Raw genomic sequence first — 21,712 nt, 5'->3', positions numbered from 1 at the left:
TATGGAAAAAATTCTTTCATATGGAAAAAGGGTTCCGGACGATCTCAGAGTGTTGGTGCAGGACGGATCTTATTAAAGACCCAACGGGAGGAGGCTAGTTCCACCAGTCGGGAGGCCCGAGTTGTTGGTTTCCACCGAACCAGACCAGAAGTGTCTGAGGTTGGGGACGTTGGTATTCTGCAATGCCCCCTCTGCCCTCTCCCGCTCCCCGACACCCCGTGACGGCAGCAGTTAGAAATGACGGGGCCGTGAGATGACGGACGTGACCCACCATACCACTGCTCCAAGGAAGAGTTAGGTGCAAAAATGCTAAAGATCCCAGAGATTCCAGAACACCCCAACCCTTACTTCTAGAGGTACAGAGATATAGGGCTTTGTTTTGTAATTTGAAATTTCGTAGTCATGAAACCCTCTAAAATTATGTTTTGGACCCTTGGACTTGGGTAAGGCAGGGCAGCAAGGGTGTCTGAACATAGACTTTTGGGGGGCTGTGATGGAGTTTCTGGGAGAAGAGACCAAGAGTTTGGGTATAGGACAAGGTCTCTGACTGCAGAATGGAAGATTCTGGGTTCACTGAGATGTGGTGGTGAGGGAACATCTAGGTTTGGGGGATACTGAAGAAATGTCAGCTGGAGGGTCCTGCATGGCTAGGTAGACGCATTAGTTTGGGTGGAGAGGAGATCACCAGCTATTGTTATGTATCAGGAGGGCACTCAGAGCCACCCAAGGGAAACACTGAGATGATGGGGGCAGGGAGGGCTCAGGGCAGGGTGACTGAGAAACTGCACCTCAGTTGAGGGGGCTTGGGAGAGGCCTGAGTGACTAGCTCCTCACTGCCAGATCCTGCTGAGTAAGGATGCAGGAGGCGGCCTCTGGGGTGAAGAGTTTATTTACTGCTCAGCCCCCTTGGCCCCGCCAGCCTGGGCTTTACCAGCAGTGGCAATCAGGATAGGTTTCAGACACAAACTCAGGGTGGATGACATAGTTGTTTCTTTGGGGGCCACCAGTCTTCTTGAAGTGACTTGTGTCCCATCTGTGGGGAGAAATGGGTCAGTCCTTTTAGACACTCATGGTCTGATTCCAATTCTCGGTGCTAACCGTATCCCAACATTTGCCCCTAATACTGACCCCATGCTCTAACACTGACCTCCTGACCTCTGATTCTATTATTAAATTTGTTTCCCAATACACGCTCGCTAACATTAATTTCTTATCCTTTACTTCAAGCCCTGAACCTAATGCCTTGATCTCTTGAGTCTAAGCCCCACTGCCAACCTGTGAACCCTTCCACGCCAGCCTCAGCACTTTCTTATGGGGTTCTCCATTCCCTTGCCAGCTTTGACGTCCCCATGGTATTAGCGCCCCCTGGTGGTAGCTTCCAATCAGTGCATCGCAGCGGACAACCTGTTGCCGCGTTCCCCGCTGCGTCAAGAGCATTTGCGATGCCTTTGTGCCAGACTTACCTAAGGTTCAGACAAGGGTAGTATGACGGCGGGGGAGTTATAACAGCACATTGCATTCCGGGCCGGTGCTCGCAGGGCGATACACTCCTGGAGAAGGAAATTATGGGTAGGAGGACGTCGGGCCTTCTGATTTAATCGTATCCCCAAACCCACACCAAGGCTCTGAGCGGCGCTTCAGGTGTCAGTCCTGTGGCTCGGAGATCCTCCCCTCCTACCTCTTGGCCCTTCAAGACCCCATCGAAGCCACGCCTCTGGGAAGACATCTGAAAAGTCCCTATCCTCGTTAAGCCTCGTTTCTGCCGCCCAGGCTGGGCCATGGAGCACGCTGGACTCGGGAGGGTCGGGCTCCAGTCGTTGAAGACCTGGGAGACCCCGGATCCTCTCCACTGAAGGGCAGTTATTCCAGCACTAACGGCATTTCTAAGGCGCAGGCACTTTCTCGCTCCCCACTCGCCCTTCTGCCCTTGTGAGGGATGAGACTCAGCCTCGCACAATGAATCAGACTCTGGGAAAGGGCGGAGGGGTCAGGGGGCGGGTCACCATGGGTTAGGATCCAGGATCCCCTTCCTCTCCTAAGCTCTCTAGACCCACGCGGACTTTGGAGTTCTCCCAGGCTCAGTCCGCCTTGATTGCCACCTGGTGCAGGGAGAAGGTTGCGCTGCAGTTTGGGTTGTAGCTAAGGGCTCGGGCCTCAGTTTCCTCGACAGTAACACGCTAAATTCTCCACTTTCAGAGGTGGTGCAGAGCTCCGAGGCCAGGACTCCTCTGGTAATGCGGTTATGATTTCCTTGCTCACCTAACACGGGGCAATGACCCTTCCCATTATCGACAGTGACCGAAACTCAGGAACACAGGCCTCTTTTTTTGAGGACACATGGCACTCCGCAGGCTAGAACCTGAGTCCCCAGGACCGGGTGTCCAGGTAGGGAACGAGGTGTGGAATGGGGATCCAACCGACTGGTGTGCAGAGGGTTTCTTCAGCAAAACAAAGAAAAACCAAAAATAAAAACAAAACAAAACCCACAACTTTCCGGTGAGGCCTCTAGAACAGGTACAGGAGCCAGGTTGACTGAGCCCAGTTCGGGACGGATAGAGGCAGGAACCTGGGGGGATCCTTATGCAAGTTCTCCGGTTTCAGTGCTCAGCGCAGGCCCTGGGGCCGGCGGGCAGGACAGGACGGGGCCCAGTAAGGGTGTAGAGGCGGCTGCAGGCGGGGTCGGGTCTGGCATAGGGTAGGGCAGAGCTGGAAACGGTGAGGGATAGGGCGCGCGCGGACTGGGTAGGCTGGACCCGGGGGGCGGGGCTTGTTCGGGGGCGGGGCCCGTCTATGGCTGGAGCGGCCCGGCGAACCTTACAGTAGGCTGCTCTGCGCACAAAGGCCGGTGGCGGCGTGGCGCGCAGGGTGCTCTGGTGGCGCAGTAGTCCATCCCGCGTAGACAGTAGTGGCGGCCTGAGCAAGCGCTTTCATAACCCTGGAAGGGTAGGCGGCCCGGCAGCGGGTCCACGCACCCGCATCGGGGTGTGATCTGCGGCAGCGGCTGGTTCCGTGACAGCGAATTCAACATGTTCACCACCACCTCACGCTCTACGCCCGCGGCCCCAAGCCCGGGAGACCCACAGAGTTACAGGAAAGGGAAGAGACAAGGTTGAGACAGGAAGAGATGGAAACAAAAACAGGGACAGATAGAGACAGGATTATACCCTCTACAGGACCTTTATCCTCTGCCCAGTCCCCCAGGTCCCATCTCGGCCGTCCTTCTGGTTTACCCCATCACCCCCCCCATCATCATCTGTTACCGTAGGCATTGAGTCGTTCCGGCTTAGGAGGGCACCGCAAGGGCATTCCTCGAACAGCTGTCTCCATTCCAGCCTCCTGGAAGTGGCACACATGGTACCTCAAACTCTAACCTGGAAGAGTTTCTCCTTTTGGGAGTCCTCCCTGAACCTCCAGACCAGTCCCAGACCACGTCTTCTCCCGCCCTGCAGATGATCTCCTACTCTCCCAGGCCCTGAGTGTTCAGGACTGGCACGCGGCAACGCATTTACTCCCCCTCCGGGGAGCGGGCAGGGAGGGAAGGAAGTGGAGCAGTAGGCGGAGGGGTCTGGACCTGGACCTCTGGCAATCCTGCCTCAGCCTTTGCCTTTGGTTTTACTTCTGTCTAGCTTCTGTATGGTTGTGTCTCAGTGTGTCTCTAATTGAGGAGAGGGAGCGTCAATACTACAATATTGCCTGCCCATCAGAATCACCTGGAGAACTTGTGAAAGACTCTGATTCTTGAGGAGGTTCTGATTCAAAAGTGTTCAGTAAACCCTAGGTCAGCCATCAGCCTGCAGTCAAAGAACCTCTGCTCTGGCCTCCCACCCTCTCAAATTTCCTCTTTCCTCTGGCCTGGGCTCCTTCCTGTCTCCCTGGAAGACTCTTCTGTATCTATCTACACTGCCACTGGGTGGCCTTGATCTCCCTCCAATTGTCCATGCTCACATCACAAAGGAGAGGAGAGTGGAGCAGGTCATTGGCTCTTTGGCTAGACCTTGTGGGAAGGGGCCAGGTGGCAAGCTTCAGGAAGGTAGCAGGTCAGGGAGTGCACACTAGTTGTGTCCCCCACAGAGCCCGGCCAGAGTTTGAGATCCAGGGGACCAGGACTTGTTCATACAGCTCCATTCCTGGGCTCCCTTCTCTTCTAGAAAATACAAACTCTAGTTTCACACTTGGGAAAGAGCCTTGGAACATTGTTGGTGGGAAAGGGATGAGGAATTAATGGTGAAATATCAGTCACTGTGGTTTAGAGGTGGAGGAAGGTGTGTGTCCCAGACCCCCGGCATCCATGTTGGTCACAGTAGATACCTTAGGTAGCCGGGGAAGGCATGTAGTATATTTGTTCCAGCTGGTACAGTTGTAAGGTCCCATTCTCCATGTGTTACACTGGTCACCACATAGGTAGTATGGGTTGCATTTGTCTACTTGATCATAGGGGTGGAGACATAAAACTTTGTTACTCCTTATTCTACCCCAAGATTCAGGTCCCCCTAGAGGTTTCTCCTCTGATCCCCAGGACAAAGCTGGACTCTTACTAATATCCCTCAGGCCAGTCAAGCTTAGCCTGTCCCTAGATTTAGACACTGAGATATAGGCCATTTTTCACTTAAGGCACGCTTCCAAGTGGGTTTGGATCCTTTGCACTGATCACTTTCCATACTGGCACCACCCTCTATGAATCAACCAACCTGAAAATGAATCCTCCTCCCAATTTCTCCCTCTCATCTTCCACATCCAGGCTCCAAAATTTGCTTATTCTGCCTCCTTAAAATCACTTGAATCTATCCCCTATTCCAGTCCCCCGTGATTCTACCCCTGTATCTCTGCAGTGCATACGTAGGAGATAATATCATGTTATGGTTAATAGAATGGACTCCACAGACATTTGGGGTTGAAATATCAGCTCTGCCAAATATTAACTCTATATGACCTTGACTGGATTAATTAATTTCACTGTGTCTCAATATCTTCAATTTTAAAATGGAGTAATAGTATGATCTACCTTACAGGGTTGTTGTGAGATTTCAATGAGTTAATATATGTAAAACACTTAAAACAATGCCTGGCACATAGAAAACTATTATTACAATTAGCCTAGTAACCTCCCTGCCTTTTCCTGAAATCCTAAAATCCAATCTCCACATTGATTTTCACAAACTAAAATTTGACCAAGACACTTCTCTACCTAAAAATCCTTCAAAGCCTCACTCATCCAGTCATCTAAGTCTGTTCTAAAGGCCATCTGTGATCTACTACCCTAACACTCTGAAAGAACACACATGAGAGACACCAGGAAAGGAGGTGTAGGAGCCCTAGAGGAAGAGCAGGTATGTATATGTGTGGGACAGTGTGTTGGGGTTTGGAGTTCAGATTGGTGAGTTGGACAAACTAAGTTTGAGGTGTTTGGGGACATTCAGGTGAAGTTAACTATAATCAGATGGAGAGTGGAATTCTGGTGAGAAGTTAAGGGTAGAAATAAAGACTTAGAGTTGTTGGTTAAGACATTGTTAGATAAAATTGTCTTAGGAGTAAGAAGAGAGCTCAGATTAGCATCCTGAGGAACCCCACATTTCCAGGATGGGGGGATAAGAGACCCAGGCAATTGAGGCATCAGAGAAGCTGAGGAAGGAAGGAATTTCAAGAAGTAGAGAATGGTCAGAGAGTGAAATGCATAGTATAGTTCTCAAAAGGTAAAAATAGAAGAATCCCATGGATGTGGTAATTAGAACTACACAAGAGCAGTTTTAGTGTTTGAGTGTAGGAGATGCTGACTCTCAATTTCAGCTGGATAAAGATTTATCATCAATTAATTCAATACATACTTATGAGGCCTGATGGTGTTCTAGACAGAGGGGCACAGCTGTAAATCAAACAAGACTCTGCTCTTTTGGAATGTACAGGGAGACATCAAAAACATCTAACCAAACGGGAAAGATAATTTGTCATAAGGTGTAAAAAGAGTGAGGAAGTAGAGACACTGAGTATAGACTATGTTTCCAAAAATCTTGGTTGAAAAGGGGAAGACTAAGAGAATTTTTAGGAAGGAAGGGATTAGAAGAGGCTTCAAGGTTGAGGGGAAAGAGGTCTGGTAGGGCAGAGAGAGGCAGCAGAGATGGGGCCAGTGATAGAACAGAGTCACTAAGAAGATGGGAAAAGATGGCACTGGAATATACCGGGAAGGATTTGTTTGGAGGAGGTTAATACTCCCTCCATCTCTCTAGGGATAAGACCCAGGTGTCTTCTGGTTCTTTGGCACAGATAGGAAACTCCCAGAAGGCAGGGTCTGGATCTCCCCCTCTTTTTTTTTTTTTTATTCTATTTTTTTAATTGATGATAATTATTTTTTTCTTTTTCTTTTTTTTTTTTACAAATAGTTTATTGTCAAATTAGTTTCTACATAACACTCAGTGCTCATCCGCAAAGTGCCCTCCTCCATGCCCATCCCCTCCTCCCCCCCACATCCATCAGTCCTCAGTTTTTGTCAGCATTCAAGAGTCTCTCATGGTTTGCCTCTCTCCCTTTCCCCCACCATTTCCGCCCTTCTTCTACCCCTTGTTCCTCCGTCAAGTTCCTCCTAATCCTCCTATACGTGCAAACATATGATATTTGTCCTTCTCTGCCTGACTTATTTCGCTCAGCATAACACCCTCAATGTCCATCCATGTTGCTACACATGGCCAGATTTCATTGTTTCTCATTGCCACGTAGTATTCCATGGTATAGATAAACCACATCTTCTTGTGGATCTCCCCCTCTAAGGAGTCAGGAATAGGGTCAGGTCAGGTGGTTGGGAGTCAAGCTGGGATGGAGGTGATGGGAGAAGCCCAGATTTTGGGTGGGGATAAAGTTGATATGGGATCAGGGAGGACATCAGGATCCATGTTGGGCTAAGGTTAAGGGTCATTGTTGAGGTCACTGAGTGGGGCCAGAGTTGAGTAAGGGGTGAGGCCCTACCTTCCTCTTGACAGAGCCAGTATTTCTCAGGAAAGTAGGGGTGGCCTGCTATGGAACCCTTATAGGTGTAGTCCTGCAAGGCACACTTGACCATCTTCTGCAGGGCTTCGGGATCCACGTGGCGCTGCATAGTCTGAGTCAGGCCCTAGGCAAAGGGAACGGGGAGGAAATAGCTAGGTGTGTAGAGGCCCCAGCCTTGGTGTCCTGCTGGACCCAGATCCAGCCCCTATTGAGAAAGTCAGCCCAGGTGGGCCCTCACCACTCCTTCCTATGCCAGAGGGATTCCCTTGCCAGTCTTGGCCCCCTCTGCATAGCTTTTTGTTTGAATTACACTTTACTCCTTTCTTTTTATCTCAGGCTCGGGCTTAGAACCAGGCATTTGTTCTCAGAGTGCTTTTCTGATGTTCTAATTTCTGTCTTTTCCTTGACTGGGAGCTCTTTAAGGGCAGAGCTGTGTGTTCATGTCCCCTTTCTTCCAAACTGTGTGCTATCTGGGAGCTGGGCCTGGGTATCCAGCAGACTAATAGGCCCCTGGTATAACCTGGAGCTGAGGAAAAGCTGGCTGTCCTGGGATCCAGCTGCCCTTTGCAGGTATTTTGGACAGGGAATGCTCTCTGGGAATCTGGCTCCTTAAAGGATATGTAGGATGGGGCTGGAAGGACACCTAATTTAAAATCAAATTCCCTGACTCCAGTCTGATCCTGATTCTACTGTGGCTCTGATCTTGATACTGATAATCCTCTTGACTCTGGCATTCACTTTGCCCTGGTCCTTATTCTACTCTGAACTTTTTCCTGATCTTGTTTGTGGCCCTGGGTCCCTCTGCTTCTTGGGGTTTACCTCGTCTTAGTCTTATCTCCTTCAACCCTTTGTTGGGCTAGATCTGTGGAATTCCTGATTATGACCTACATTTGGGGCTCCCTTGTTCTCAGCTGAGGGCAGAATACCAAATTAGCTGTGAACCAATAGATCTCTGCAAGCAGCTGCTGTGAAAAGGCAGCTGGGTTACAGAGGTGGGACAACCAGCAAAGTCAAGAGACCAGAAAGGACTTCCTAACAGTGGGCAGCGAGGTGCTGGGATATGAACTGCTGTCCACAGCTCTCCCTTATGATTTGGAGAGCAAAGTCTTCTCTTGGCCAAGATTAGACCTGGTGCCCCTATTGCCCTGAAAACCTCTCAGCTGAGGGGTTTCTTGGATCTCTGTGCCCAGCTGAGGTTTTGTTTTGTGGGCAGATCCCTGCACAGTCATACTCCATATGGATGAAAGAGTCTCATGACTTGGCCTTTACACACACACACACACACACACACACACACAGAGTCATTTATTTATTTATTTATTTTTTAAATGTTTTATTTATTTCTGAGAGAGAGAGACAGTGTGAGCAGGGGAGGGTCAGAGAGAGAGGGAGACACAGAATGTGAAGCAGGCTCCAGGCTCTGAGCTAGCTGTCAGCACAGAGCCCGATGCGGGGCTCGAACCCACGAACCGTGAGATCATGACCTGAGCCGAAGTTGGACGCTTAACCGACTGAGCCACTCAGGCGCCCCACACACAGAGTCATTTAAAAGAACTCATTGAAATAATCAATTTTTCCCTTAGAGGCTTTACTCAGATGTCTGTATTTTTATTGTCTGCTCATGTTTAAGAATAGGAGACTATAAAAGCTTACTGGAGGCTTTGAGTTGTGGGTGGGCTTTATCAACCATAAGCATCATTGTAGGATGGCTTGGTTAAACTACTTTTGTCAAATTCTGTCAGTATCTATAGATCTTTCCTCTTGGGCTGATCAGATCTTTCAGAAGAGATTCAGTCTCTGGCCTCTGGCTGGGTAGTGATCTAGCTGCCAGTGTTCTGAGAATCTATTAGAGAAGAGGGCTGCTGGTGGGGGTTTAGCATTCAGTATGTAGAGGTTCACCTGTTTTCAATATGGTACCCTGCTCTCGACTGGTATCCCCAGTCCTGAAATCCTTGCCAAAAGATAAGCCTTCTAACTTTTGCAGAGATGGGGCAGGCAGTCACCCCATGGCATGTAATAGAAGAGGGGATTAGTGGGTGTTTAGATGTTTGTTTTTTCTTTTGTTTGTTTTTAGAGACAGAGTGAGTGGGGCAGAGGGGCAGAGGGAGAGAGAGAATCCCAAGCAGGCCCCATGCCCAGCACAGAGCTGCACAGAAGTGAGTCTCAGTCTTATGACCCTGGGATCATAACCTGAGCTGAAATCAAGAGTCAGATGCTAAACTGACAGAGCTACCCAGGTGCCCTGGGTTTAACTGCTTCTTAAATGGTTTTCAAATCATCCTTATTTTAGCCTTGGTTCTTTCCCATCTTCATTTCCAGAGAAGCCTAGTATTACCAATTCCTGAGGTTTTTTGAAAATTCTGCAGTTTTAAGTTGAATTATGTCTTGTGCACTCGCTGCTGGCTTTAGGTTCAGCTTTCTCAGATCTGCTGACAGATACTACTTATTTATTGTACTTTCAAGCTTCTGAAATTTTGCAACCATTGGTCCCTTCTCTCTCACTACTCCTGTGAGTTTATATGTTAAATACCCATTTATAGGAGTTTTAGAGTTTCAGGAGAGAGTCAAAATACATATGTGCAATTTCAACTCAGAGCGTTATAGTTGTATATTCCATATACTAATCCCTTGTCAATTACATGTTGCAAATATTTCCTCTCTGTGGTTTGTATCTTCATTTTCTTTATAGTGTCTTTTAGTGAACAGACATGTTAATTTTAACATATGTGAATTTATTAATCTTTTATGTAGTACTTTTGTAACTTGTTTAAGAAATACTATCATACTCTAAGATAATGGAGATAAGGGCGCCTGGGTGGCTCAGTCTGTTAAGCGTTTGACTTCAGCTCAGGTCATGATCTCACGTTCATGGGTTTCAGCTCAGTGCTGAAAGCTAGCTCAGAGCCTGGAGCCTGCTTCGGATTCTGTATCTCCCTCTCTTTCTGACCCTCCCCTGCTCATGCTGCCTCTCTCTCAGAAATAAATAAAAATATTTTTTAAAAATTAAGATAATGGAGATATCCCATTAAGATAATGGATAATGTCCCATATTTTCTTCTAAAATCTATAGTTTTATTTTCCATATTTAAGTCTTTAATCTGTCAGGAATTGCTATTGGAATTTGGTATGAGTTAGAAATCAGTTTTCTTTTTATCCATATGGACATTTGATTGCCTCATTGAATAGTCTATCTCTCCCCCCACCTATCGATTTGCAATGCTACCCCCAGTCTGATCTATCTTTTCCCATAGCTTTACTTTCAATAATCTCTGTTGCATATTGTTCTCACAGATATATGGCTCCTTATCTGATCTGTTTCATTCTCTATCAGTCAAGTTGGCTATCCCTACAGTAATACTATGCTTTATAGATTTCTGTAGCTTGGTGATAATTTTAATATCTGATTGGGCAAATCTCCTTCTTCTCTGGTGTGTTTTAGTTATTTCTGGAGCCTCTGCTTTTCTCTATAAATTTTAATTTTTTAAAAAGTCATCTCTATACCCAATGTGGTATTCAAACTCATGACCTCGAGATCAAGAGTTGCCTTCTTTACTGACTGAGCCAACCAGGCACCCCTCTATAAATTTTAGAGACAGTTTTTCAAATTCTTCAAAAAATTCTGTTTAGGATTGCTTTGAATTTTTATGTTGGTCATTCTTCCTATCCAAAAGCATGTTATACCTCTCCATTTATTTATTTTCTTAATTATTCAAAGTTTTATATTATCCATGTAGTTTTATACACATTGTTAGATTTACTTCTACTTACTTTTATTTCTTGTTGCTAGAATGATATACATGTATGTATGTATGTATCTGTGTATATATATTTTAATTTTGTTTTTTTAAAATGTTTATTTTTGAGAGAGAAGGAGAAAGCATGAGTGAGGGAGGGGCAGAAAGAGAGGGAGTGATAAAAGCCCAAGCAGTTTCTCCACAGCACAGAGCCCGATGGAGGGCTTGATCTCATGAACAGTGAGATCATGACCTGAGCCAAAATCAAGAGTCGGATGCTTAACTGACTGAACCATCCAGGTGCCCCTATAGACATATATAGAGATATACATTTTAAGTTATGCTTCGTGGAGTGCCTGGCTGCCTCTGTAGGAAAATCACACAACTATTGATCTCAGGATTGTGAGTTTGAGCTGCAAGTTGGGTGCAGAGATTACTTAAAATGAATAAATACATGAAAACTTTAAAAGATAATGCTTTCTAAGTATTTGTCGTTGATGGAAAGAAATGTCATTGACTTTTTATCTTATATTCACCCAACTTTCTAAATTCTTATTCTAAAAATTTGTAGATTCTCTGTATACAACTGTATCATCTGTAAATAGTTTTTTTAAATTCCTTTCTTACCTGTGCATCTTACATGATATTGCTTTTCCAATATACAACTTATATTGTTTTCCAAATTTTGCCTCTTTCCTTAAATTAACAAATTAAAAATCACAATTATTTTCATTGACATTGGTTGCTTAAATTTATCTCGTGTTTACTAATTTCTTAGGTCATCATTCCTTCTTGCATCTCAGACCTTCCTTTTGTGGTCACTTTCCTTCTCCCCAAAGTATATCCTTTAGAAGTTTCTTTATTACAAGTCTGATGGCAGTAAACATTTTAGTCTTCGTTTGCCTGATGAGTGTTTATTTTTTTCTTTTGTTCTTGAAAGGAAGAGGCTTTGAAAATAATTTTTCTCTGCCTGTTTTTAAGGTCATCTCTTTTTTTTTTTTTTTTTTTTTTAAGGTCTTTTTTTAAGCCAGTGTTAACAAAGTTCCACTGTGAGGTACCAAAGTGTGAAATTCTTTCTATTTAATTCTATATCTGTGAATTCATTTCTTTCATTAGTTCTGGAAAATTTGGAGCCTTTTTCTCTTCAGATAATGCTTATTCTCCTTTCCTTCTGAGACTCTGAGTAGATGTATATGGGATCTTCTCCTGTCTTTTCATATATTGCTTAATGTTTCTTTTATATTTTTTAACACTTGGTCTCTGTACTGCATTCTGGGAAATTTCTTTTGCTCTTTCATTTCACTGACATTAAAACAAAATTTTAATTTTAATTCCAGTTAGTTAAGATACAGTATTGTATTAGTTTCGGGTGTATAATATAGTGATTCAACAATTCTATGCATCACCCAAAGTTCATTCCAACAAGTACACTCTTTAATCCCTATTATCTATTTAACCCATCTCCTAACCCAACTCCGCCCTGATTACTATCACTCTGCTCTCTATAGTTAAGAATCTGTTTCTTGGGTTGTCTCTCTTTTTTCCTTTGCTCATTTGTTTTGTTTCTCCACATGAATGAAATCATATGGTATTTGTCTTTCTCTATTTCACTTAGTATTATACTCTCTAGCTCTATCCATATTGTTACAAATGGCAAGGTTTAATTCTTTTTTATTGGCTGAATAATACTCCATTGTATATTTATATGTATATATATACCACATCTTTATCCATTCATCAATCAATGGACACCTAGGCTGCTTCCATATCTTGGCTATTGTAAATAATGCTGCTATAAACCATAGAGCTGCCTATATACCTTTGAATTAGTGTTTTTGTATTCTTTGGGTAAATACCTAGTAGTGCAGTTGCTGGGTCATTTGGTAGTTCTATTTTTAATTTTTTGAGGAACCTCCATACTGTTTTACACAGTGGCTGTACCAGTTTGCATTCCCACCAACAGTGTGAGAGGGTTCTCCTTTTTCCACATCTTCACCAACAACTGTTGTTTCTTGTGTTGTTGATTTTAGCCGTTCTGACAGATGTGAGGTGATAGCTCATTGTAGTTTTGATTTGCATTTCCCTGATGGTAAGTGATAATGAACACCTTTTCATGTGTCTGTTGGTCATCTGTATGTCTTCCTCGGAGAAATATCTGTTCATGTCTTCTGCCCATTTAAAAATTGGATTATTTGTTTTGTGGGTGAGTTTTAAAAGTTCTTTATATATTTTAGATACTAACCCTTTATTGGATATGTCATTTGCAAATACCTTCTCTCATTCAGATTTCCTTTAACATTTTTTTAAATTAAAAGTTTAAAAAGATTTTTAAGTTTAGATACTGAGAGAGAGAGCAAGAGAGAGAGAGCACGCATAAGCTGGGAAGTGCAGAGAGAAGGGGAGAGAGAGAATCCCAAGCAGGCTCCACATTGCCAGTGTGGAGCCCGATGTGGGACTCAAACTTATGAACCATGAGATCATGTCCTGATCCAAAATCTAGAGTCAGACACTTAACTGACTGAGCCACCCAGGTGCCCCCATTTTTTTTTTTTTTTTAATTTTTAAAGTTTACTTATTTGAGATTGGGTGAGGGACAGAGGGAGAGAGAGAGAGAATCCCAAGAAGGCTACACACTGCCAGTGCAGAACCCCATTCAGGGCTTGATCCCACAAACCACGAGATAATGCCTTGAGCCAAAACCAAGAGTCTGAAGCTTAACTGGCTGAGTCACCCAGGAGCCCTCTGTAGGTTGCTTTTTAGTTTTGTTGATTGTTTCCTTGCCATGCAGAAGCTTTTTATTTTGATGTAGACCTAATAGTTTACTTTTGCTTTTGTTTCCCTTGCCTCAAGAGACATATCTAGAAAAATATTGCTACAGCCAGTGGCAGAGGCTACTACCTGTGTTCTCTTCTAGGATTTTTATGGTTTCAAGTCATACATTTAGGTTTTAATCCATTAGAACTTGTTTTTCTGTGTAGTGTAAGAAAGTGGTCCAGTTCCTTTCTGTTCCATGTTGCTGTCCTGTTTTCCCAGCACCATTTGTTGAAGAGACTGTCTTTTTCCCATTGGATATTCTTTCCTGCGTTGTCAAAGATTAATTGACCATATAGTTGTGGGTTTATCTCTCGGTTTTCTATTCTGTTGTATTGTTTTGTGTCTATTTTTGTGCCAGCACCATACTATTTTGATTACTACAGCTTAAATAAGTGTTTATCTGTTTATTTTGAGAGAGCCAGCACAAGCCAGGGGGAAGGGTAGAGAGCTAGGGAGACAGAGAATCCCAAGCAGACTCCACATTGTCAGTGCAGAGGCCAACGTGGGGCTTGAACCCATGAACCATAAGATCATGACCTGGGCCGAAATCAAGTCAGTTGACCAACAGACTGAGCCACCTAGGTGCCTCTGATTGCTATAGCTTTTAATATAATTTGAAGTCCAGAATTGTGATGCCTCCAGCTTGCTTTTCTTTATAAAAATTGCCTTGGCTTTTTGGGGTCTTTTGGGGCTCCATACAAATTTTAGAATTGTTTATTTAGTTCTATGAAAAGTGCTGTTGGTATTTTGATAGAGATTTCATTCAATCTGTAGGTTGCTTTGGATAGTAGAGACATTTTAACAATATTTGTTCTTCTAATCCATGAGCAGGGAATGTCTTTCTATTTCTTTGTGTCATTTCACTGATGCTCCTGAGCTATGTTTAATCTGCCCTTTGACCCATTCACTGAGTTTTTGGTTTTATTTTTTATTTTTATTTTTTTGAGTTTTTGGTTTTAACACATATATTTTTTATTTCTAAAATTTCCATTTGGTTCTTTTTTACATTTGTCTGGTCTTTAAAAAAGTATAATCACTTGTTGCTTGCTCATTTTGATGATTTCACATTTTATTTTTAATATTTCATAATAATTATTTTGCATTATTTAACTGTTAATTCCAATATCTGAAGTCCTTGGAGGTTTTAGTCTGTTGTTTGTTGTTTCTGCTGACTGACATATGGTGGTTTGTTTCCTTTGATCTCTTATTGTGCACTCAGCTTTGATTGACTTTACTCTGAAGGATACTTGGAAGCCTACATTCAGGATATTTTCCACTACAGAAGATATGCATTCATCCATGTGTTCATGTGTGCGTGTATGTGTGTTGTGGGGGCAGGGAGCCAGAGATCACTAAATTTTCTGGTTCAGTTTGGAGTTTAAGATTTAGTTTCTTCATCTTTCATCTAACTTATAAACTCCTGCTTATCATGCTGATATTGGCATTCATCCTCAGGGCATCCTTTTAAGTATGCTTACCACTCACCTCCATGAGAGTCCAAAACAAAATAAAAATTGTTACACAAGATCCTAGTTGTTTTGAAGCAGGAGGGCCCTTTAGAGTTTCTGGGTCACCATAATACCAGAAGGAGAAGAGTTTCCTTCATTTTTAATCTCACTGCTATCTGGCTTTCACACCTCTCCACTCACTGAAGCTGTCTGGTCTGATTACTAAGGGTTGCTACATTCAAGAGATCCATGTCTGTGTCGACATCTGACTCTGACCTTTGTCTAACAATGCTGTTTTTGTTGGTTTCTCTTTGATTTTCCTCCCATCACCCTGTCTCCTTTTATGGCTCTTCTTCCTTTACTTTCCTCTTAAATAATCAATATTCTCTAAAGTCCACCCTTGACCACCTCCTTACTCTTCCTCGGCGATCTCATTCACTCCTATGACTTTAGCTACCACTGGTATGTTGATTTCAAAATCTGTATTTGCAGGCCAAACCTCTTCCCTTTGCTTCACTTAAGTATATCCAACTACTCACCAGATATCTCTTGGGAGTCCTTGAATATTTTTGTCCCCATATGAACTCTGAATCTCTTTCTGATCTGCAATTCCAAATCTCAGCTGGTAGAACTACTCTTCCTCCAGTTGCCAGAGCCCCAAACCCAGGAGTATTCCTTATCTCTCCTCTCTTCTTTATACCCAGATGGTAACCAAGAGCTATTGTTCTACTTTTTAAAATTCCCTCCTATTGAATGTCAAAAAGCAGGCAGTCACTCTCATATTTTTCTGGTGGGCATGTAAATCATTATATCCCTTATTATAGCAATTTGAAGTGTATATCAAGTTTTTGAAGTGTGTATGTCATTTCTCCCAACAATTTCACGTTTGAGAACTTATCCTAAGGAAATAGTTGAAGTCTACAGATGTACACAAATGGTTATACTAGCAAAATTTTATAAATAATATAAATTTCCAATAAGATTCCTTAAATATATTTTGGTACATTCATAAAATAAAATACCATAGAGTCATTAAAATGACATTATAGACTATTTTTACACAAGAAAATGTACCTGATATATGGTTATGTGAAAGGAGCAAAATTCAAACATTAGTATACAATGTGACACCATTTTCATAAGAGATATTTGCTTCCTGAAAGGGCATATAATAATAAATTAACAATGGTTAATTTGGATAGTGAGATTATCCACTGAGTCTGAGTTTTCCCAATTTTCTGCATTGAGCATGTATTTATTTTAAAAATTCTCTCCTATTAAAAAAAAATTCCTTTTTCACTGCCAGTCTCTCCTTATCTCTCACCTACACCCTCCTCCTTCATCCTTCACCACCTCACTGTGCTTCCAGCCCTGAGCCCCAACTCCTCCGCCAAATCTCCTGCCACTGTGGTTTCTCTTAGCTAGCCTCGCTCTGTGCTCTGGTTCTCAATTCCTGGTGGACCCCTGTCTCTGGGTTGCCCTTTCCCACAACTGTTTTCTTCTGGAGGACTCCTTCAATATCCCTTAGTAGACCTGCCCTTTAAGATCCAGCTCTTGTACCAGTACATCCACTGGGCAACTCTACGTTGTTTTTTTCTTTTCTGAGAGCTCTTCAAAGGCATAGCCTAGGCTTTTATTGTTGTATCTGCATTGTGCCTGACACGTGTAGACACTCACCATTTGTTGGATGGTACACACAGATAAATTCCCTTAAGCTGAGTCACAAGTAGACTCACAGATCTTGTCTCCATTTTGTGAAAGCTGCACACACCCACTAGGCCACTTATCTTCAAACACAGACTTATAGACACAAGAAGATTGTGATACACATGCATGAAAACATGCCTATAGCACATTTTCTGGCACATCCCACAGGCAGCCTCAGGGCCTTTGCATTTTCTGATCACTCTGCCTGGAACCCTATTCTTTGAGCTTGTCACAGAACTAGTTCCTCTGTTATCTTTCCAGTCTCAGTTCAACGTCACCACAACAAAGAGCTCTTCCATGACCTCTCTATTTAAGTAGTTTTGCTTGGTTAATTTCCATTTACATTACTCTGTTTATTTCCTATACAGCATTTTGGATAATTTATAAAACTTGTTTATTTCTTGATAATTATCTGTCTTTCCCCTTCTCCTACCCTGGAGTAAGAGGGCACCATGAGGCCAGAATTTTGTACTATTTTATATATTATTATAAATTCCATGACTAGGCAAATGCATCACACACACACACACACACACACGTGCACGCAAACACACAGCTACAAATAATTACAAACATATAATGACAACCACACACTATCAGTCATTCAAACACACATGACCATACACTCTGGCCTGCCAGCCCACCCAACCCTCACTTACCGGGGTCACAAACTTGTTGGCTTCCCAGGCCCACAGAGGTGGGTCTTTATAGACCTCCTTGATAGAGGTAGGAGCCCTGTAGGAGTCACTGTAGGTGCTGATGGGGGTCTTGGTCTTACGGGAGAAGAGGAACATAGTGAGGTCTAGGGGATGCCGTGGTGGGCTCTACCTACCAAGGACTCCTGCAAGACATCAGTGACCACCCTCTCTCCCAGATAGCCCACACCACCAGCCTGGCAGGTGCCGCTGGCTGCTGTGACCCCCTTCTATGGAGGATCTCTCAGCTTCCTTCCCCTACAACCTTCCTTCTCCTACCCCACCCTGCTTTACCCTCTAGGATGGGCACTGCCCATTATGATATCACCTGGCTCAGCCCCATCACCGGAGAGGTGAGGAGATCCAATTCCCTTCCCACCCCCAGCCTCTTACTGCCTCAAGCCTCTAAAAAAGCCCAACTTCCAGGGCGCCTGGGTGGCTCAGTCGGTTAATTATCCGATTTGGCTCAGGTCAGATCTCACGGTTCATGGGTTCGAGCCCCATGTTAGGCTCTGTGCTGACAGCTCAGGGCCTGGAGCCTGCTTCAGTTTCTTTGTCTCCCTTGCTCTCTGCCCCTCCCCCACTCATACTCTGTCTCTCCCTCTCTCTCAAAAATAAACTATTATAAAAAAATTTAAAAATAGAATAAAATAAAAAAGCCCAACTTCCAAGAGTTCAGAGGGTCCCTGAAGATCTTCTAGGCCAAACTTTTCACTTTGATGAAGAGAAATGGAGGTTATGAGGCATCAAGCGACTTGTCCAGGGTCATGCAGAAGATCAGTGGCAGGCCTGGCCTGGGAACCCATGAGAGGAGGCAGGGTGAAATGTGTATTCAGAGAATCAGTTCTCTCCCCTTCCCAGACCACCTGCCCCTTGCCCATAACCCAGGTAGGGAGCCGAGGCTGGCTTATTTGATGCTTTTAATATCATTATTTGTGTTACACGATACACAACCAAGGATGATGGTCAATACTGCAATGGAAATGTTAAAAAAAATATTATACACGGCTCATGTCTTCCACACACCTTCCTGGAAATAAATTAGTGAGCACGGAGAAACCTGGCTGGTTGGCAGCCAGAGCTGAGGGTGGAGGGAGTGTTAAGGCAGTATCTACAAGGGGGAAGGATGACAGGGGGGCAAGCTAAGGCCTCGATTCCTCCCCTCCAACATCCCAGATAGGGAAGGAGGGAACCACACACTCTCCTAGACCCAGAAGGTGCTGGCTGCCAGCTTCTTACTTCTCTCTACCACTTGTGCACTGCCTCAGTTGGAAGCCCTTGCCTGCCAGGGAACTAGTACGTCCTGTGGGTAGGGAGCTTTTCCCTGGTTTCGCAGGGCTAGAGAGGTTGAGCAGTGGGCCAGTCATAGAGCAAGTCAGCAGCAAAGGCAGTAGTCTATATGAGCCCTCGTGGGGGCCCTGTCCGGAAAAGAGGAGGTACCCATGTTCTAGAAGGGTGAATCAGGGAGCCCAGGGTGATGGTAGTAGTGGTAGGAAGCTTGGCTCTGGGGCCCAGATGATGGGATAGGGATGCTGACCAGGGTGGGAGAGATAGGCTCAGATGGGGGCCAGTATGAACCCTGTAGGCCCTCCAAGTGCCTTCTTTGTCTTTGCCTCCCTTTGGCATTTTCTCATCACTTAACCAGGGTCCCTGCTAGAGGAGGTAGGGGTGGGTTGGAAGAACTGAGGGTAGAGAGCTGCACCTCAAAACTTTGGAGTTGGCAGCCCATACGTGTGGTGCACGTATGCCAGCAGCCTCATTCTCTCTTCTCACTACCTTCTCCCTCCTTCAGCTTCCATCTCCCAGGAATGGCATCCAGGGAGTGGGCTGTGCATGTGTCCTCCGCATGCTTGTAGCACGTGAGTGGTATAGATGAAGTAGTTACACCAGCATGTGTGGGTTGTCAGCATAGAGGGATGGGGAGTGTACACCCCTGGTCCTGGGATATGGGGTTTGAGGGCATGAGACCTGAGCAGTCTTAGGGTATCTGTGCAATCATTTTTCTTTACACAGGGACAGGTCTATATTGCCCAGTTGGTGGGTATGGGGAGAAGGGGGTGGGCCTGGTCACCTCCTCCCTCTCGATTTTCATCCTCAGCTTTTCTGCCCTTCCCCCACCATCAGCACCAGCAGCAGAAGCAGCAGTACACACATTCTCACAGACACCACATAGAGTTATACACACAACATACACCCTCCCACACATACATGTTCACACACACACACACACACACACACACATTTCCAAATAGACCCCAATATACACAGGTCCCTTAGAAACTTCCCCTCTCCTTTCCATACAGACATACAACTCAGGAAGCCCCTTAGGTGCATTCAAAGATACACAGAGACCTTCTTACACATCTCCACAGAAATTCCTATGAAGAAATTCCTTCAAGTTTGAAAAGACCTTAAAAATAATTTCAGACACTGCTCACTTTACAGTTGAGAAAACTGAAGCCCAGAGAACACAAGTGGCTTGCTGAAGATCACAGAAAGGGTGCCAGGGCCAGGGCCACAACCCCAGCCTCTGACTCCAGGGCCAGGGCTCTCAGTCCACTGCTGAGCAGCTTCTCACATTGTTAACAGACCACACAGTCACTTCCCCACCATGGACACTCACATCTGCGAAAGAAACAGACATCCCCCAACACAAAGAAACAGATACACACCCTACCAGCCTCAGACACACACCCATTCTGCCAGGTTCTCCCTACTGTACACATGCAATGCAACCACTATATTCTCCTAAACTTGCTTCCTTGAAGATTCCTACTAGGAAGCAACATCTGGGATCTTGGGCTGTAGAGAGATGGGAATGGGACATTCGGGGCCCAGCCTTCCCTCTTGCTTCCAGTCTGGGATGGAGACCAATGAACAGAAGCGTAGGGGGTGGGAGGAGTGGGCAGAGAAATAGATGCATTCGTTGGGGGGTGAGTGAGTACAGATCATATCACCCCAAACTCTGGCCTGTCTCTAAGGCCCACCTTACACTCCTCCATGACCCAAAGAGTAAGGAAGGGGGTGAATGGGGCAAAAAGGAGGAAGAAGGCAGTGATTCTATGGGTGGGGGGGCAGTATCCCACTGGGCAGCTTTGCCAGGCTTCCCATCTGGAGATGGGAGGGGAAACACAAAAAGTTATATGGGCCGGCAGGGGGCATATGGAGGGGGCTCTGAGGTGCTAGGCCCTGCTCCCACTGCCCTGGGCCTTTCTCCCTCCCAGCCCCTTTCCTTGTCAGGCTGGGCTGGGGGACTCATGGCTTCGCTCGGGTGGGGCCAAGCCCCTGGCTTCCTGATGCCTCCCCTGCTCATTAGTGTTGTCCTCCCTTGCTGTCTGGTTCTTCCTCTCCCCCAACCGACTGCAGCTTTGGGGAGGGGGGGCAGGGTGCTGGGCAAGGTCCCCCAAGTGACTGAACAAACAGCCCCCACCGCTCCTCAGCCCCCGGGGTGGAGAAAGACCCGGTTTTGGTTTCTCCGGCTCCATGAACACACAGAGGTACACGTCCTACCATAGGAGGAAGCAATGACTGTTACGAGGTTGGCGGCTGTAGGGGGCATGGGGCCGGGGGCAGGCAGACGAGCTGGAGAGGGGTTGGCCCCTGCCCTGTCCAACCTGCCCCGCGGGGGGGCCCTGCCCCAGTAGGCCGCAATGGCCCCGCCCGCTACTGAATATGGCAGGCGGTGGAGGACGTGGCCTGGCAGCACATGCAGGTCGGGTTCACGGACTTGGGGGGGATGAGGTCCAGGTCCTCGTCATCAGGTATCTCGTCTAACCGGTAGCCGTCCTTCAGCAGCTGGATGTTCAAATCTTGGTTGATCTGCTGTAGACAAAGGGGAGGGAGGTCAGGCTCAGGGCAATCCCTGAGGACCACCCACAGCCGGCTGCATCCCCAGGCCCCAGGCTGTCTGCACCTAGCTCATTCCCATCCCAGGTCACCGAAACACCAGGCTTTGCCACTCCTTAGGCCCAGGCCTAAGTTCTGGCTTTACTTCTTACCAGTACATCTTCGTGGCCCCCGCCTCTCTACAAAGGGCATCCCATTCTAGGGGCAACTTCTGTCTCTATTTTGCAGAACCCCGTAAAGCATCGCCCGTATTTCACAGTCCGTTCTGTTTAAGAACACTGTTCTAACCTCAGGCTCTAACCCTGCTCCTAAAACTGGGCTCCCCACACTTGAAGACAGTGTTTCAACAGCCTCCAGGTTCTTTTAGACACTGTCCCAACCCAGGCCCTGCCCCATTATGCCCCACCCCCATGGGGATCCACCTAGCTTTGCCCACTGCTCCTCTCAGGGTGTGATTTGGTGTTGGCCCCACCCCTTTCCTTGGATGGAGGTG

The 21,712-nt window shown here is 45.6% G+C and overlaps 2 protein-coding genes across 10 annotated transcripts in view; both read right to left on the bottom strand.

Annotated features, from left to right (window-relative positions):
• Positions 1-871: 871 nt before the first annotated feature.
• Positions 872-17,649, bottom strand: CUNH9orf24 (chromosome unknown C9orf24 homolog). 5 transcript variants are annotated; one of them, XM_039247022.1, is made up of 7 exons: positions 17,338-17,649; positions 6,955-7,099; positions 4,309-4,424; positions 3,261-3,336; positions 2,814-3,048; positions 1,464-1,550; positions 872-1,033 (listed from the first exon to the last, which is right to left on the bottom strand). In XM_039247022.1, exons 1-7 carry the CDS (start codon positions 17,470-17,472, stop codon positions 928-930), a joined length of 900 nt encoding a protein of 299 aa, XP_039102953.1. In that variant the 5' UTR covers positions 17,473-17,649; the 3' UTR covers positions 872-927. The 5 variants fall into 5 exon arrangements, with proteins under 5 accessions (XP_039102953.1, XP_039102954.1, XP_039102957.1 ...); XM_039247023.1 differs by having other exon boundaries at positions 4,309-4,421; XM_039247024.1 differs by having other exon boundaries at positions 971-1,033; positions 2,819-3,048.
• Positions 17,650-18,282: 633 nt separating this feature from the next.
• Positions 18,283-21,712, bottom strand: part of FAM219A (family with sequence similarity 219 member A) — a 57,676-nt gene continuing 54,246 nt past the window's right edge. For 3 of the 5 annotated variants that reach the window (XM_039247103.1, XM_039247106.1, XM_039247105.1), the window contains exon 6: positions 18,283-21,195. In XM_039247103.1, the coding sequence (XP_039103034.1) occupies positions 21,037-21,195 (159 nt within the window). In that variant the 3' untranslated portion in view covers positions 18,283-21,036. The remainder of the gene's footprint in view (positions 21,196-21,712) is intronic. The other 2 variants (XM_039247104.1, XM_039247109.1) reach the window with 1 other exon arrangement.

Source organism: Hyaena hyaena, unplaced genomic scaffold, assembly GCF_003009895.1.
Source record: "Hyaena hyaena isolate Hyena2069 unplaced genomic scaffold, ASM300989v1 scaffold_289, whole genome shotgun sequence".
Taxonomy (NCBI): domain Eukaryota; kingdom Metazoa; phylum Chordata; class Mammalia; order Carnivora; family Hyaenidae; genus Hyaena; species Hyaena hyaena.
The sequence above is the reverse complement of the archived record's forward strand: the minus strand, read 5'-3'. Positions and strand labels throughout refer to the sequence as shown.